Source organism: Lagenorhynchus albirostris, chromosome 5, assembly GCF_949774975.1.
Source record: "Lagenorhynchus albirostris chromosome 5, mLagAlb1.1, whole genome shotgun sequence".
NCBI classification, from domain to species: Eukaryota; Metazoa; Chordata; class Mammalia; order Artiodactyla; family Delphinidae; genus Lagenorhynchus; species Lagenorhynchus albirostris.
Window position 1 is genome coordinate 87,175,421 of NC_083099.1, and position 15,394 is coordinate 87,190,814.

At 49.0% G+C, this 15,394-nt stretch overlaps 1 protein-coding gene across 1 annotated transcript; it reads right to left on the minus strand.

Moving 5' to 3' along the window:
• Positions 1 to 684: 684 nt before the first annotated feature.
• Positions 685 to 13,954, minus strand: TAGLN3 (transgelin 3). Its single transcript, XM_060150617.1, has 4 exons — positions 13,773 to 13,954; positions 12,407 to 12,581; positions 2,565 to 2,667; positions 685 to 1,163 (listed from the first exon to the last, which is right to left on the minus strand). The coding sequence occupies exons 1-4, from the start codon at positions 13,950 to 13,952 to the stop codon at positions 1,022 to 1,024; spliced, it is 600 nt and encodes a 199-aa protein (XP_060006600.1). The 5' UTR covers positions 13,953 to 13,954; the 3' UTR covers positions 685 to 1,021.
• Between the last annotated feature and the right edge of the window lie 1,440 nt (positions 13,955 to 15,394).

Here is a 15,394-nt window from a genome sequence, read left to right on the forward strand (position 1 = left end):
TTCTACTGGTAGGAAAGAGTAAGATGAGTTGGTGGTCCCCAGGTGTACTTGCCTACTTAAGTGTTCTGTGGATGAGAAAATGTTTAAAACCTTTCTCATCTTAGCTAGATCTCAGTCTTAGACAATGTCCAAGAGTCTTAGGGGGTTAGACCCTGTAAACAACTGTAAGAGAGCAATCTACATTGCTTTCACTTCTGGCTAATGAAGAAGCTGTATGAATGTCTGCATCAGACCCAGAATCTGGCCTGTGGGGATAAAGATTGTTGATACAGAATGGAAAAATGCTCTTTCCTTCAACTAATCATCACCCGTCCAGCTGATAAAACCACCCCTCTGTCAGATAGCTCCTGAGCATCTACAGCAGAGCTCTTGAAGAGCTGGGGCTTCAGCTTGTTCATTCCTGTGTTCCCCCAGAGTCTGGCATAATAAGCACAAGGTAGGTACTCAAAAAATATGTGGGAGCCAAAGACCTTGTCCTTGAACGCATGGGTTTAGGCTGTCAGAGTGGGCAAAACTGTTCCTAAACTTCTACTGCAATTGTCAAGATAAGCAATACAACCTTGCAAGGGCTTCCTCAAAGTTAACTTATATTTCTACTGCTACAGCTAGCTGGCCTCTTGAATGAAGGGGAGACCAGCCCTGCCGGCAAAGTCCCTAAGACGAGGAAGGAACTTTACACTTGAGGACACAAGACTAATTTGTTTATTAGGTGCGTTCTATAAGTTGAGGAGGGAAATTTTTGGCAAATAAATAAATAAATAAATAATCAGGTACATGAAGGCTTTCAGGGCAAAGAAGGAGCTCAGGAAGAGGAAGGAAGCGGAGTCTTTGCATAGTTCTAAATGAACAGAAGGTGGCAGCCGTAGGCAACGTGGATTCGCGGCAGAAATGCAGCACTTGCAAAAACCAGGGACAGGAGGCTTTGAGAAGAGAAGGTCAGAAGGTGACTAACTATTTCTTTATCATAGAGACCATGGTGTGGCACGTTCGTCCTCTCTACTGGGTCGCGGGATGTAGCGTCTTACATGATTTGCCTGGGCATCCCATATCCGGTCATGCCTGCCTGGGAGGCCCCCTTGTTGCTGCCCATCTGCAGGCCTATTACGTTCTGTCCCTGGCGAAGCTGCTCCTCTGAAAATCCTCTCCGATTCTGCTGGGCTTTCCTGGGCAGAGGGAGTGAGATGAAACAATGTCATTCCGTTTTCAAAACTTTTCCAAGATATGCAGTTACACAGGCTCTTCTGGGGGTCACCAAATAGAAAGGCAGGCCTTATACAGAACTATAGTCCTGCCATGAACTATGACCCTACCCTGAGCTATGATCCTATCCTGGGCTATGGCCCTAACCTGGGCAGTGATCCTACCCTGGGCTATGGTCCTACCCTGGGCTATGATCCTATGAAATATGGCCCTACCCTGGGCTATGGTCCTACCACAAACGGGCCCTGCCATGAAACACGACCTCTCGACATCTTAGAAGCTCAGGTGATTTTCCAGAATTTCCACAGCAAAGAACAAGTGCTGCCTCTCTGGATACTTTACTCTCAGACAGCTTTCCTGCCCCCCCTTCTCACAGTTACCTCAAGCCCTTGTGAAAATTAAAATCAGCTCTTCTTACAAATCATGTCACTAATCCTACTCCACCTTCCCTGTATGGGGCCAAGGATTAATGTCCCACTTTAAAGCTGACGGATTTAGGTGTTAGGAGGGGAAATTTCCTACTCTAGACCAGAGGCTTGCAAACTTTCGTGAAGAGCCAGATAGTAAATAATGTTGGTTTTATGGGCCACATAGACCACGGTAGATCACTAACAAAATGGGGGCTAAAACCAGGGTTTCAATTGGCCGATATCTAGGAGCATTTCAGACCAGGTTCATTTAAAATGTCACAAGCTGGTACCTTTTCTTAACTGTCAAGAAGAGGAGGGGATTAGGGGAATGAAGAGTCAATTATCTGCTACAACATGCTCTTTTCATCTCTCACTGAGCTAGGGGTGGAGTTTAAGAGTCCTTGCTACCCCTCTCCCCCCAAACAAACAAACAACAAAGCAAATAATCTCTTTAGAGAAAGGCCCTTTACTGACATGACGATATAACTTATTATCCACTTCAGGCCTCCTCCAAGAGTGACAGACAGCGCTATCAGTGGATACACTGGGGTGACAGGACTGTCTCAGGACTCTCCTGGCAAATAAAACATGTTTTCCCTTCATTACATGAGGAAAATAAATAAATAAATAAGTAGATTCAAGGCTACTTGGCTCCTAGTGAAACCAAGTTCAAATCTCAAGAGAGACATAACCTGGGCAGAGCTGGAGGATCCAGGTATCTAGTAGGAAAGGCCCAGCGACTTTTGTCCTGGGTGGTATATTGGCCTGAACAGGCAGCATCCGTCTTTCCTTGCTCCAGGGGATTCAGTTATGGGGCTGGGAGTGCTTGTTGCTAGGCTGGACTTTGTGTCAAAACAGCCTCCGGGGAGCTACAAGGCTTCAGATGCTTGCTCTTGTTAAAATCCTCCTCTGCCTGGGGAGGGAGAGGGTGTGTGGCTGGGAAGGGATTTTTACCTGTGAAACCAGGATGGCTCTCCCCGGTAGCAGCCATCATCCTTGGTGACTGCAACGCTGCCTAGAGCCATCAGGGTCCTCTGCACGGCAGCCATGTCCTTCCCTGGAAGCCGAAGGAGAGATTAAAGCCAAGCATGTGTCAGGGCCAAGGAAGAGGGAAGGATGGGGCTGGACCTCTGGGAAGAGAGTTCTCATAGGAGGCTGTAGGCGAGCACATTCAAGGGAGAGGGATACAAGATACTCCTCAAAGTGGCCTGAAGACAACCACAGCCAAGCTTCTCAGAAAGGAGCAAAACATCTGGCTAATTATTCTCTATATGGTACATGCCAGGGATAGTGAGTTTCTAATCCATTCACAGTTGCTACATGAATAACACATTGCAAACACTGAGCAGCTCAGACAGCGGTAGGTCCCTGCCCTATGCAGAGGCCCCGGCCTCGGTGGGTTCTGCGGGCGGTGGTAAGGGGAGGTGCCGTGGGTAAGCTGGCATGAGGTCTGCACAAGAGGATTTTCGTAAGGACTGGAAAGAAAAAAGGAAACCGGAAAGAAATTTACTGGTGGGTCAACGACACCAAAGCCCAGGTGGCTTCTTTCTTTTCCTATATCTGGGTTAAAAGCGTCTAAAATCACCCATGTGCATCAAATTGAGTCTTCACTTGGCTTTTTTAGGCTGGAGGCCTGGCAGATGAAGAAAAGCAAATAAACACAGAGCACTCCACCATGACACAATGAGAAGCTCTTCATTTTGTGCTGCTTGAGAAGAGCTAAAGGGAGACAATAAATAAATGGCTTGTGTGTGTGTGTGTGTGTGTGAGAGAGAGAGAGAGAGAGAGAGAGAGAGAGAGAGAAATGTGTGGTGTGCTCCCTCACACAGTGGAGGGGGACATTGTCACCCGAGGAGCCCAGGGGCCCTTCATCCACTGGGCTACAAGGCAGCCTCCTCTTCCCATCCTTTCTCCCCTCCCCGCTTCCAGCGGACCGACGTGTCCTGGACAAGGAAAGGGAAAGATGCTACTGTGTGGTTGGCCCCGCAATTTAGAACCAGATCGAAGGTCCACGCACGAGTGTGGAGTGCAAAAGCTAAAGGGTTAGGCGGGGGCAGGGTGGATGCATTCAGCCTGGCAGGGGCTGTGAAAGTCAAGGGCAAGCATTGAAGGTCCTCTTGAGACCGAGTGAACCATCTGCAATCTCCGGCTGGGCTGCTGCAGCCCGGTCACTGGGGAATACAGAATTACAGGGGAAAGGCAGACAGAAAGTGAGAATGGAGCATAACTCTAACAAAATAAACAATTAGGGCCCACAGAGGAAGTCCAGGTCAGGATGTCCATTTATTCAAAGAGGAGAGAGAGACAGCAGATCCTTCTTTCCTTGCTCTCTCCCCATCCCCCGTCCCACATTAACCACAGGATGATTTCCTGGATCCTGAGGCCCTGTGGGATGGATTGATGGATACAAGGATGTGAGGTTCTCAGTGCAGAGCCCCCCAGGAGCAAGGAACAGCTGGGGTGGTGGAGAAAGGAGGACCTGGGCAGCAGATGGAAGGAGGAGGGCACAAGGGATACTGAGAAGGCAGAGAGAGGAAACGCAGAGGAGGTTATGAGAATGATCTTTCTCTTCCGCAGATGAAAAGCATTTCTGTAACTGTCACTGTATTACAGGATACATTTTTTTTTGATAGAACTGGCATGATGATATTTTGAAGGATCACCGTGGGAAGAGATAGGAAGAAGGTTTGCTTTCAAGCAGTGAGTCATTAAAGAGAACCTCAAGGAACTATGAAGCACATGGAGGCTTAGGAAGGTCCAGGTACATCACTCATCTCTACTCTGTACGTAAAGCACACCAGAAATCTGTTTCTGGTGGTTGGAAACAGCGCGCATCTGGCATGTCCAGGATCTGGGGAAATGTGGAGCCTGGCACCTGGCAACCAGCCACAGATACTACCCTGGAGACCAGGGTGGGAAGCAAACTCTGTTAAACCAAAGACCCAGTCCCCACCACATATGGCTAATGCATATATATCTGTATGAACCCAGAAAGGACACAGGGAATTAAGTTGGGGGCAAGGGTAAGATATCCAGGCCCCCTGACCTGTAAATCTCACCCCACCCTCATCCTGGGAGAGTGCAAAAGGAAGTAATTGCACCATTGGGGCAGAAGAAGCTGGGGAAGGAGGCATTAGACAGGAACAAACTGGAAAAGCTTTTTTTTTTTAAAGAAAGGGCCAGAGACAAGAGATTTGTTATAAATGATAGGCTAGACACTTTATTATAAGTGACCTTGCCCCTGTGGACTTGATATGATTCCTCCCAATGTGTGGATGGGAAAATTAACTCAGGGAGGTTAATTAATTTCCCAGAGCCACCCAACAAGTGAATCAGGGCCCAGATCTAGCTCAGGTCTGTCTGAACTCAAAGCCTGTAATCAGTCCGGGAGGCCACACTGCCATCTCCCATGGGTCCCCAGCACAGGTTGGTTGGGAGGCACGGTGCTCAGAGATCAGGAATGGCCTGAAGGGTGGCAGTGGCTGCTTCAGTGCCAGGCCAGAGGGAGGCACTGGAGGGATACAAATGGGGAGTAGTTCTTGGGCCCCACAAAATCTGGGGCACAAACTTCAAATGACCATAAGTCTATGTTTTGTCTGGAATAATTTCTCAAGGTCTCAACCTGAATAAGATGAAAGCAAAAGAAAGCAGTTGGGGCCCAGAGTCCCCCATCAGTTTGCCTATCAAGTTAAAATAATTATTGTCAAGATTCGAAATAACATAACAAACAGAAATCTGCCTTCTGTAACCAGTTCATGTCTAGTTCGTTTTCTAATAGACATTCCTTGGAAAGAATTCCAGTGTTTTGGGCTAACCAAATGGGAGGAGGGTCTCTTTCCAGCCTCATTTGTCTTGCCAGTTCAGAAGCCCAGATCAAGTGCTGTTGGGTAGAAGGGGGCAGTTTATGGAGACTGAATCCTGTAGCTGAGGGTCAAAAATTGAAATGTCTGAAGGAGCAGTGAGATGAGGGAAGATCTGTGAAGCGAACCAGTTATAAAGCAACAAAAGCTGAACTTCTTGTATCCCAACAATGTGTACCATCTGCCTAGAACCCAGCCTGCTGCAGAACATGGTTTCCCAAGCTTCTGGGACTACTTATGGGCTGGGGTTGGAAGGCCTTTTTAAAAATATGAAATTTGAGGTCATCCCTGGACAGACTGATTTGGCAGTCCTGGGGTGGGGCCCGGGAGTTTGTATTTTTAATAATCTCCCCATGTGGTTCATGCCATCAGACAACTTTGAGATACATGGGTTTCACCTGGTGACTCCCAACTGGACTGAGCAGAAGAATTACCTGAGGAGCTTGAAAATTCAGATGCTGGGACAATATCCTGTGATGATTCTGACGCATAAGCAAGCACTGCCTCAGTACTTCAGCTTTTAATTTTTAAAAGCATCCCAATGTCTGGCATGTGGCAGGCACGAAATAAAAGTTGTTAAGCAGTAATTCCTTGCTTCAGAGCTATCGTCCACAAAGTCAGAAGTCACATCAATAGTTAAAGGGCTCTGATACAAGTTGGGAGCCTGCTCAGAGCTCCAGCAGCCCGGAATCTCTTTGTTCCCTGAAAGGTACCCCCAGAAACTTTGGCAAGACAGCTTGAAAACTGCTGCTCAAGCTAGTTTTCCAAGAAGAAGAAGAACAGTTCTAAAGAAGTACCAACTAGGTGTTGGGAATTTTCTAGGTGCTGGGAACGCAGGAATGAGACTGAGTCCGGGTGGTGATCAACAGATGAGACCGCTGGCCATAGAAGGAAGTGATACACAAAAGAGAGGGGTCAAATTTACACTAACAGCTCAGGATTTCAATCAGGTTCCTGGACTCTTCTAGCTCTCTATCATGGGGGGAAGCTAATATTAGACTCGAAGTTGTAAAAAGAGATGGTGGCACAGTAGCTCTCCTTGTCAGAACCTCAGAGAGCAACTGACACTTTGACTTGACAGTACTCTATTCCCTGTTTATTGCATTATCACAAAGCAATGTCTCCCCAGGTGTGGTCTTACACTCCAGCTACTAAATGGTCATCTCTGGGGAGAGGGACCAAGGGTTCTGCATTATAAGTACCCCTTGCCCCGACCTAGGAATTCTTAGTGCCCATGAAGTTTGAAGACTTTCACCATAGAGATACTTGAACAAGGATTTTGTTCCCTTAATTTTTTTTTATTACTTTCATGCTATCTTACACATGTCTTTGGGAAGAAAAAATAAAAAGAAGGGTAAAGAGAAAGGAAAAGGCCAGAGAAGTTACATCTGGGCAGGTAAAGTCAGGTTGGACACTCTACTTTCAATACTAAAAATCAGTCTTACATTCAAAACTCTTTGCTTTGGAGTTACTTCTATTTTACATTAGTCTTTTTTTTTTTTTTTGCGGTACGCAGGCCTCTCACTGTTGTGACCTCTCCCATTGCGGAACACAGGCTCTGGACTCGCAGGCTCAGTGGCCATGGCTCACAGGCCCAGCCGCTCCGCGGCATGTGGGATCTTCCCAGACCGGGGCACGAACCCGTGTCCCCTGCATCGGCAGGCGGACTCTCAACCACTGCACCACCAGAGAAGACCGCCCTATTTTACATTAGTCTTGACTCAACCTTGTAACTCTTAGAATACTGGGTTGTTTTTTTTTCATCTTTCTGGGACTTACAGAGAAAGCGGTCAGTGGATGAAGAAACCACTTCTTATTTCCCTGAGTAATAACTTAGGCATAGCCCCCAATTCTCCACTCAGAGTAGAAAAATTATTGCTTTGGATAAGGGAGAAATGTCAGAGGGTAGGTTGGGCTGCTCTGTGGGCTTTATGAATTTTTGTTGCTTGCCTCCCTGGAGAAAATCTGTAAGGAAGTGGTTCTCATAGTGGGATTCCCAGGCCAGCAGAAGCAGTATCACCTGGTAAGAAATGCAAATTCCTAGGCCCTACCCCAGACTTAATACCTCCGAAACTCTGGGGCTGGGATCCAGCAATCTGTTTTAACAAGCCTACCAGTGGATTCTGATGCACACTGCAGTTGGAGGACCACCGCTGCAGGAAGAGCCCGCCAAACTCAAGTGTGGTATGAGCAGTGCTTGCAGGAAATGCGGTGAAGGCTGCACTGAGAGAAAAGGAGGCTTCAGGCGGCAGGCATTTCTGTACTATCTTGAGTCACTACAGGTACCGTACTATATCCCAAAACAGCTCTCACATTGGGTGAAATGTCTCTTCTGTTCTTGCTATTGAGGAATGACACATACAGCGACACCTCCCGGAGGACATATTTGGACCTTCCGGGCACTCTGCCCCCCCCACCCCCGGTATAAACCAGCCTCCAACACCCAGTCATCAAGGAGGGGAACAGGGAGGCAGGACAAGGCCATGTGTCCCGGATCCTCGTCAGCAGGATTATGGAGAAGAGCAATCAGAGTTGATTGATCTTTGAGTCTTGCCTCCTCTGACATTCTAGAATTCTAGGTCGCTAATGCTCGTTGCCTGGTTAGGCATGGGAACCAAAAAGGCTAGTTGCTGATGGACTAACAACAGAGGAGAAAAAAGCCAACATTTATTAGGTGTCTCTTAGCCGGGCGTTGTGCTAGGCATTTTATACAGTTAATTCTTGAAAGAACCCTGCAAGGGAGGTGCTGCTCACAGGGAAGGGAACTGAGGCTCTGAGAAGCTCAGCAGCTTAACCAAGGTCACGTAGCTAGTATGTAGCTAGTTTCCAAAACTCATGCTCTTTCCACAGTACCACGATCCCAGGGTCTGGAATTGACAAAGCAATACTATATTGTGGGGGAAAACATAAAGGGTAATGACCACGAGGTGGAAAAAAGTCAATGAGGAGACCCATAAAGGTGGTCCCTCGTTTTGGAGAATGGTCAATGAGGTGAAGGCACCTCAGATGACAGAGAGGGCAAAGGCCATCCAGGCAACCCTACCAGCTGCTGTGTGAGGCGCTTCATGAAGTCCGTCTGTTCTGAGACAGAATATGTGCCCTTCCAGCCTTGCTCCTGCTGCCCTTATTTTCTATTAGTCTTAAAAAAAATAGGCCAGTGATAATAGTAATTTGAACATTGCTACCATATATTATGGTCTGTTCTTTCCAGCACTGTGTTAAGCACTTTTAATGCATTATCTCATTCACACCCCATATCAACCCTGTGAAACAGACACTATTATCCCCATTTTACAGCTGAGAAAACGGAAGCTTAGAAAAGTTCATTGATAGGTGGTGAAACAGAGGTTTGAACAGAGTGGTCTAATTTCTGACTTAGGAGCCTGCACTCTCCTACCTTCAGGGTAAGCTTTCTTTGCAGGCTTTCTGACCAGCACACTCACTCGCTCTCACGAGAGTGAGACACAGACACACACACACACACACACACACACACACACACACACACACCTCATTTTCTGTCTACTCCCTTCCTCTCCTTCCCTGTCTCCCTCCACTGAAGAGATGCTGAAAGCTAACCTCTGTTGTGCGCTCCTAAGTCACAGCTGAGACGGCCCCGCCCGCCCTTTCCAGGTTCTCAGGGCGAATCCCAAAGTAACCTGCCCGGCATCTACCTTCTCTCTTCCATGAGAAAGACCTCTCCAGTCCCCTTCCACGGCTCTAAGCTGCCCTCACTTCTCCCCCATCACTGAAGGGAACTGGTCACCCCAGCTTCCTCTGAGGGGAACTCCAGGAGCCTTGTCTATATCTCTGAGGTTGGGTTGTTTTTTAGGCCATTCAGCCCTGGGTTCCTTCTTAAAGCCTTGAACCTTTTATTCTGGTTGCCCCTGAGTCCATTCCAAACATTTCGCCTTGCATCTAAAAAGGGTTTCAGGAGAGAGGGTACATCTGGGACGCCTGCCTGTCTAAACAACTGAAGATAAATGAGAAGGCATTTGGCGAGCCCTGGCTCCTGCGGCGTTATTCATCTGCAACATAAGAGCAGCACAGAGTCATGGGCAGCCATGGGCAAGCAGAGCCCTACTTAGGAAGATGCCAAGCAGGGGAGATGGGAGACCAGAGCTGCTGAGCATAAAATGCCTGCAGAGGAGGAGGAGAAGCTCCCAGGCAAGGAGGGCTGGCCGCTCAGAGCCACAGCCACCATGACCACAGTGCACGGGATCAGGAGTGAATGTGAGTAATCTGAAATTTGAGGACAGCATTAAAACCACAGCCCAGGTGCAGAAGAGTAGGAAGAATGTGAGACTAAGCTAAGGGGATGGCCAGTCCAATAGCTGAGCACACAAACGTGGACAACCTCACACGCGCACAGGCACGTCAACACGTGCCTGCCCGCCCAGTGGTATCCCTTTGATTCCAGCTTACTCATCCCTAAATTCACGGGTGACAAGCAGCTCTGGCAGAAGGATCCAGCCTCACACTTCTCCATGCTGCTGTTCCATGGGTCACAGTGCTGGGCTTGCCCAAGGCTGCCGTCCCCCGCCCCGTTTCTCTGCTCAAAGCAACCCATTTTCCTGTCTCTTGCTTCACTATATGGTCACCAGCTCCAGCCTGAGCTGCAGACAGTGCACTTGGGGGATGTCAAGTATCCTCTCCAGCAAATAGACTGAATCTCCCAAACCTCAATCCTGAGCTGCCTCTCCATGGACGGGGCCGCCAGGCCCTGGTGCCTCTAGAGGCCATTTGGACCCTCCGAAGCATCTGTTCTATTGCCAGCTGTCCTGCCTATAGCATCTCAGCCACAACACCGTGGGAGTGGTCTCCTTCCTTATTTCTTTGCCCTGGGAATGAGACCCCTCAGTGTCCACCTTGTTCCCTTGTTCTAAGAGCAACACCCTGCCCTGAAGCCCATCTGTCCACCACTCCATCTCAGGCTCCTACAGTCACACTGATGCCTCTCAACTTCCCTCTTCCCTAAGAGGTATCTGACACACAGGGCTGGGGCAGGTGGTGTAGACTTCCACCTACTCTGCTTATCAGGGACCTTTGTTTCCTATCCTCCTCCCCTTCACTACCAGCACCTCCTGGGTGTAAAGTTCACCTGTGTGGTCTTTGGAAAAAGGGGAAAGGCAAACAGAGCATCCTCAACACAGAAAAGCACCCTTGGGATCCCCATCTCCCGTAGCCCTCCCAGTTTCTTCCTCCTCGTATATACTTCCTGTACTTGGGGGGTCTCACTGGGACCCCTTCCATTTATACAAACCTCCAAGTACTGGGTCTCTAACCTTCCATCCCACACAGCCCTGAATCATCCTCCCCCTACTCTTCATTTCATCAGTCACTGTTATGACTCAACGGCACACTCACGGTGTAGGATAAGGAAACAGCATCCTGGCCAAAGCATGGCATGGCAGACTAGTTAAGGCCCTACTCTTTGGCCTCACGGAGCCTGAGTCTGAGTCCTGGCTCTGCTAATTACTAGCCAGTCATATGATCTATACAAGCGATAATGGGCGAGCTCCAGTTTCATCATCTATAAAATGGGGAAATTCCTAACACCCACCTCCTGGAATTGTTAGGAGAATTGATTGGCGTTATGCAGAAAGGCACAAGTACCATGCCTAGTGTAGAGGAAAATATCAATAAGCAGCAGGAATTTTTATCAGCAAGGGAAAGTCATCATAGCTTTGACCTAAAAAGCAGGGACCAAGTCTCAACTGCGACTTTCTGTGGGGATTTGGAGGCAAGTGTCCATGAAGTCCAATAGCCTGGCCTGAAGGTCTGAATATCTGAGTTTCTAAATAATGGCAAAACATTACTGATAAACTGATTGGCGTCTTAGGATTTTAACTACTCATCTGTGAAGGAAACAGGAAATGCCAGCTCTGTGTATGACATGGAGAAGGGGGTGAGGATTAAGGAGGCAATGGCTTCTTTATAAGTTGTTTAGTAGAATGGTCCTCTGCTAGAAATCCGTTTCAACCATCATCTGAATACCCCTTTAACTATCATTCTCTTGATCACAGGAGAGAGTTAGTCCATTCTCACTGTCAGCAGAGCCACTTGGGTCACTACCCTGGGCACCCTCTTGGTCGGGCCACTGATGACAGCTAGTGACAATGAGCATGAGAGTGCAGAGTCAACCTGGCTGTCCTGCTGGGACCTGTCTGTCCCCCCAGCAGACCCGATGTGGAACAGTCGCATGGACGGTGTGCACATTTGGGCTCTGGGGGACACTAAGCCCTAAGACCACGGGTCCCCAATTCTCTGGCGGTACCTCCATCCACATCATTTGCCCTAATCATGGTGGATTGTTAAATATGTCCAGAAACTTGATTTCCTTTTTATGCCTTGTTAGATTTCTTACATCAATTCACGACTATGAAAGAAAAAAATCATTTGTCACCCTCTCTAAGAAAATACACATCTGGAAGGTATAGTCACAAAGCTCCCAGATAATCGTTTAGTAAAAGGGTGGGGTGCTATCTATTTCTCAGATCGAATGACAGAATTGCACCAGGCAGCTTTGTCTATAAGCCTGGCTGCTGGTGAGTCAGAAGCGTACTCGCCGCCCCCCTCTCCTCCAGGAGCTATCGCTTGTGGGGAAAAAGTACATGGTGGGAGGGGTAAGAAGAAGGAGAGGCTTCCGTGTAACCGTTTTAGCGTCCTCTCCACGGAGGCTTCTGTTTACCAGTTAGTTTGCTGGGGTCCCTGCTGTGTTCTGGGGTGTGTGCTCCTTAGAGGAAGAACCCTTTCAATATAGAACATCACAAAGTGGGAGGCTAACAGTGCTCGCGGGTAACAGCTGATAATCCCCTCACACGCACACACACACGCCTGGAGATACGTGGAAGAACACTGTGGGCAGGTTTCACAAAGAGAAAAGCAAAAGGGTGGGGGGAGGGAAGAATGATCCCAAAGGCACGAGGGCTTTACCTTCCCAAAGGTCCACGGTCTGAAAAATGTCAGTGGTCCTGACGCCATAGATCTCCGCAGCTTTTAGGAACTGGGAGATTTGCTCCATCTGCTTAAAAGCCATCTTTGACTCTGAGATCTTGGGAATGGGCTCTTGTCCGGGTGGGTATAAACTGTTTATCAGCTTGCACAAGACCTGAAGAGGGAAAGGGGGAGGCAGAATCAGCGTTTCCCTTTGTATTTACCCCCCCCCCCAATGCAAAGTGAATCCTGGGCCTCACAGGGCATAGCCCACGGGTTTGAGCGTGGGCCCATCTTGCACCCCAGGAAGGCATGGGTTCTGAGCTGGGTGGTCAGGCTCCCATACCGAACCTCAAAGACCCAGGCGACTCCATTCTCAGGGCTACTCCTGACCACGGAGAGCCCGGGAGTCCTCTTCCCTCCTTTCCTTTTGCTGGGTGAGCGAAAGAAGGTTTATGGAGAGGGAATGATGTGCAGTGATGAGGCCACGATTTCACACTTTCAATGGAGGGAAGAGTTAGTGGCTCCCGGAGAGATTAAATGATGGACTCTAATATTATTTCTTCTTTCAAAAGGCAGATCAGAATCAGGCTTCAATAACTCATCCAGTAAAAGCTAGTGATGTGTAAAGGAGCCGAACTGGGTGGGTACCCCCAGATCCCTATAAACAAAGCGCTGGGCATAACCGGACAGAAGCGTGAGATAGCAGTTATGTAACAGTAAATCACAGCCTGCGGGAAAAGACGGGCTTGTTGGAATCAGCACAACCTGTGGTCTCCAACCACCCAAACACACGGGAGCATCTCCTTAGAAAAGCAGTTATCAAATAAGGATTCCCTTCAGTTTCAAGAGAATCCATCCATTCGACAAACAGGCATTAAGCATCCCCAAGGCTTATGGCTCCAGGAAGAATGGGAAGGTGGTGAGTCCTGCCCCTCCAGCCCTTCTTTTGTTTTACTATGTATCCAACCTATTCCCCTGCGGGAAGGAGTGCCGCCGCGCCCCCCCCCCCCCCCACCGCACCCGCCAGAGGAGCTGATACACCAGGAAGGCTGGAGAGATCTCAGGGAAATACTTATCTCTATTCTCACTGGAAAAAGCAAAAGGACTTCGAATTTGCCAACAACTCAGGAGGAACCTGTGATGTCTAGGATGGGTGGAGAGTCCTCTAATCCAGCGAGGGAATTGTGCAGGGAGCCCAGACCTTCCAGTCCCGAAGAGATAAAGGCATTCCCGTCCCCCTCCCCCCCCCCCAGAAGGAGCTTGGCAAGGCGCAGCTCCTCCGGTGGCCTCTCGTTAAAAGAGGAGACCCTGGAGGGTTTCCCAGCCCACCGCCCCAGCATCCGAGATCGCTGCCCGCCCTTACCGTCCCGTCCATTAGCCATTTCTGAAAATGGGCCCTGCCAGGGGGCGGGTGCTGTATGTCCTCGGCGCACTGCAGGATGATCCAGTCCACCAGCTTGTTCTCCAGGTCCGCGTCGTACTTCTGCTCGATCTTCTCCTGCACCTCTCGGCTTAAGCCGTAGCTCGGGCCCCTGTTAGCCATCTCTGGAAGAGAAGAGAGGACACGCGGGGCATCCACACAATAGCAGCAGCAGCCGGGCTCCCGGCAGACGGGGTTGGGATGTGGCTGGGCCTCCTGGCCCAGCAGCAGCAAAGCCGGCAGCAAGCCGGGCGTGGTTTAAATCAAGGAGCCAATGAAGCCACTGGGGTTTCACCTACAAACGGGGAGGAAAAGCGCAGCGCCAGTGACTCTTAGAATAAAGCCCCTGCCGGTCCAGGGGGGCTGGAAGCCCCCTCTCAGTCCCGTCTATCAATGAGACGAAACGATGCACAATGACTCACAATCAAGCCTGAAGCCCCCAGGCAGCAAGGGGGCTGGGGGGTGGTCGTTTCCTCCCTCCTCCCAGGAACACTCTGCAAAGGCAGGAACCCTGAGATGGGAAAGAGCAGGTAATTAACAGGCCGGGAGGAAGGCCCCCTTGACGTAGAGCTGCGGATGCTGCATCGCGCCTGGAAGAATGGTACACTGATTCTATTTTCTCATGGCTGAGGAGGGTCAAACCAGGGCCGTTGCTAAGAGCCGTCCAAAAAGCCAGCCCTCTCGTGTGTCAGTCTAGCCCGCCCGCCTCCCTCCCGCTGAGAGCGGCTTTCTCAGCAGCACAATTCTTCCCCCTCCTCTGGGGAACAGCCGGTTGTACACAAGGCCAGCGCACAGCTGCACACGGAACGAGGCCTGTGGGAGGGTCCATTCCGTCAGCTGTCCATCTGTCAGGAGTTGCCAGACCACTTTCCCCCTGCCTGGAGGGAACAGTTGTCTGGTGGGGCAGGAGGGGCAGGGCTGTGAGCTGCAACCATTAGCTTGTTCAGCTGTCAGCCAGATTTCATCCCGAAACTTCCAACCTGGTGGGAAACTGTTGTGCCTCAGTTTGACTTATTCAAGGAAAGTAGCGTTTTAATGCCATTTTTAATCGAAAGACACTGAGAGTACGTTTTATAAATTACAAGGAGCTCAACGTGCTAAGAACGCTTGGAGTGAAAGGTCTTGATAGAGTGTAAAGATTTCATCTGTTTAATTAAGGATCAGAAAGGCACCGCTGACACACTGTCAGTGGTAACTGCGTATCTGGTGTGAGCAAACAAGACCTCGGGAGAAATCATTAGACCTAAGTTGGCCCGAAATTTTTATAAATACTGAAGGGCTTGGTAGTTTGTCTTCCTAGACTGTAAGCCACTTGGGAATAAAGATTAAGTCTTGTTGGTGTTGGGTAAGTCTTTGGGTACTTTTCATGGGAAAAAAACACCATAAATTTTGTTCTTTGGTTCATTCAACGAATATTTTTTTTGAGCACTTAACTGTGCCAAGTTCTGTGCTGGAGAGAAATAAAATATAAATTTTTCCTCTAGAACAGATCAATTGACTCAGAACATTAGATAAAACAATTTTAGTACATGGGATAGCGATCTTTGTCGCTGTGGGAAATTGAT

Excerpts from the sequence above, each read along its gene's own strand:
- TAGLN3 (XM_060150617.1), bottom strand. The coding sequence starts at position 13,952 with ATGGCTAACAGGGGCCCGAGCTACGGCTTAAGCCGAGAGGTGCAGGAG. Across the intron at positions 2,668-12,406 it reads GACCGTGGACCTTTGGGAAG|GGAAGGACATGGCTGCCGTG; the intron begins GTAAAGCCCTCG and ends TTCGGCTTCCAG. Across the intron at positions 1,164-2,564 it reads GAGCCATCCTGGTTTCACAG|GAAAGCCCAGCAGAATCGGA; the intron begins GTAAAAATCCCT and ends CCCTCTGCCCAG.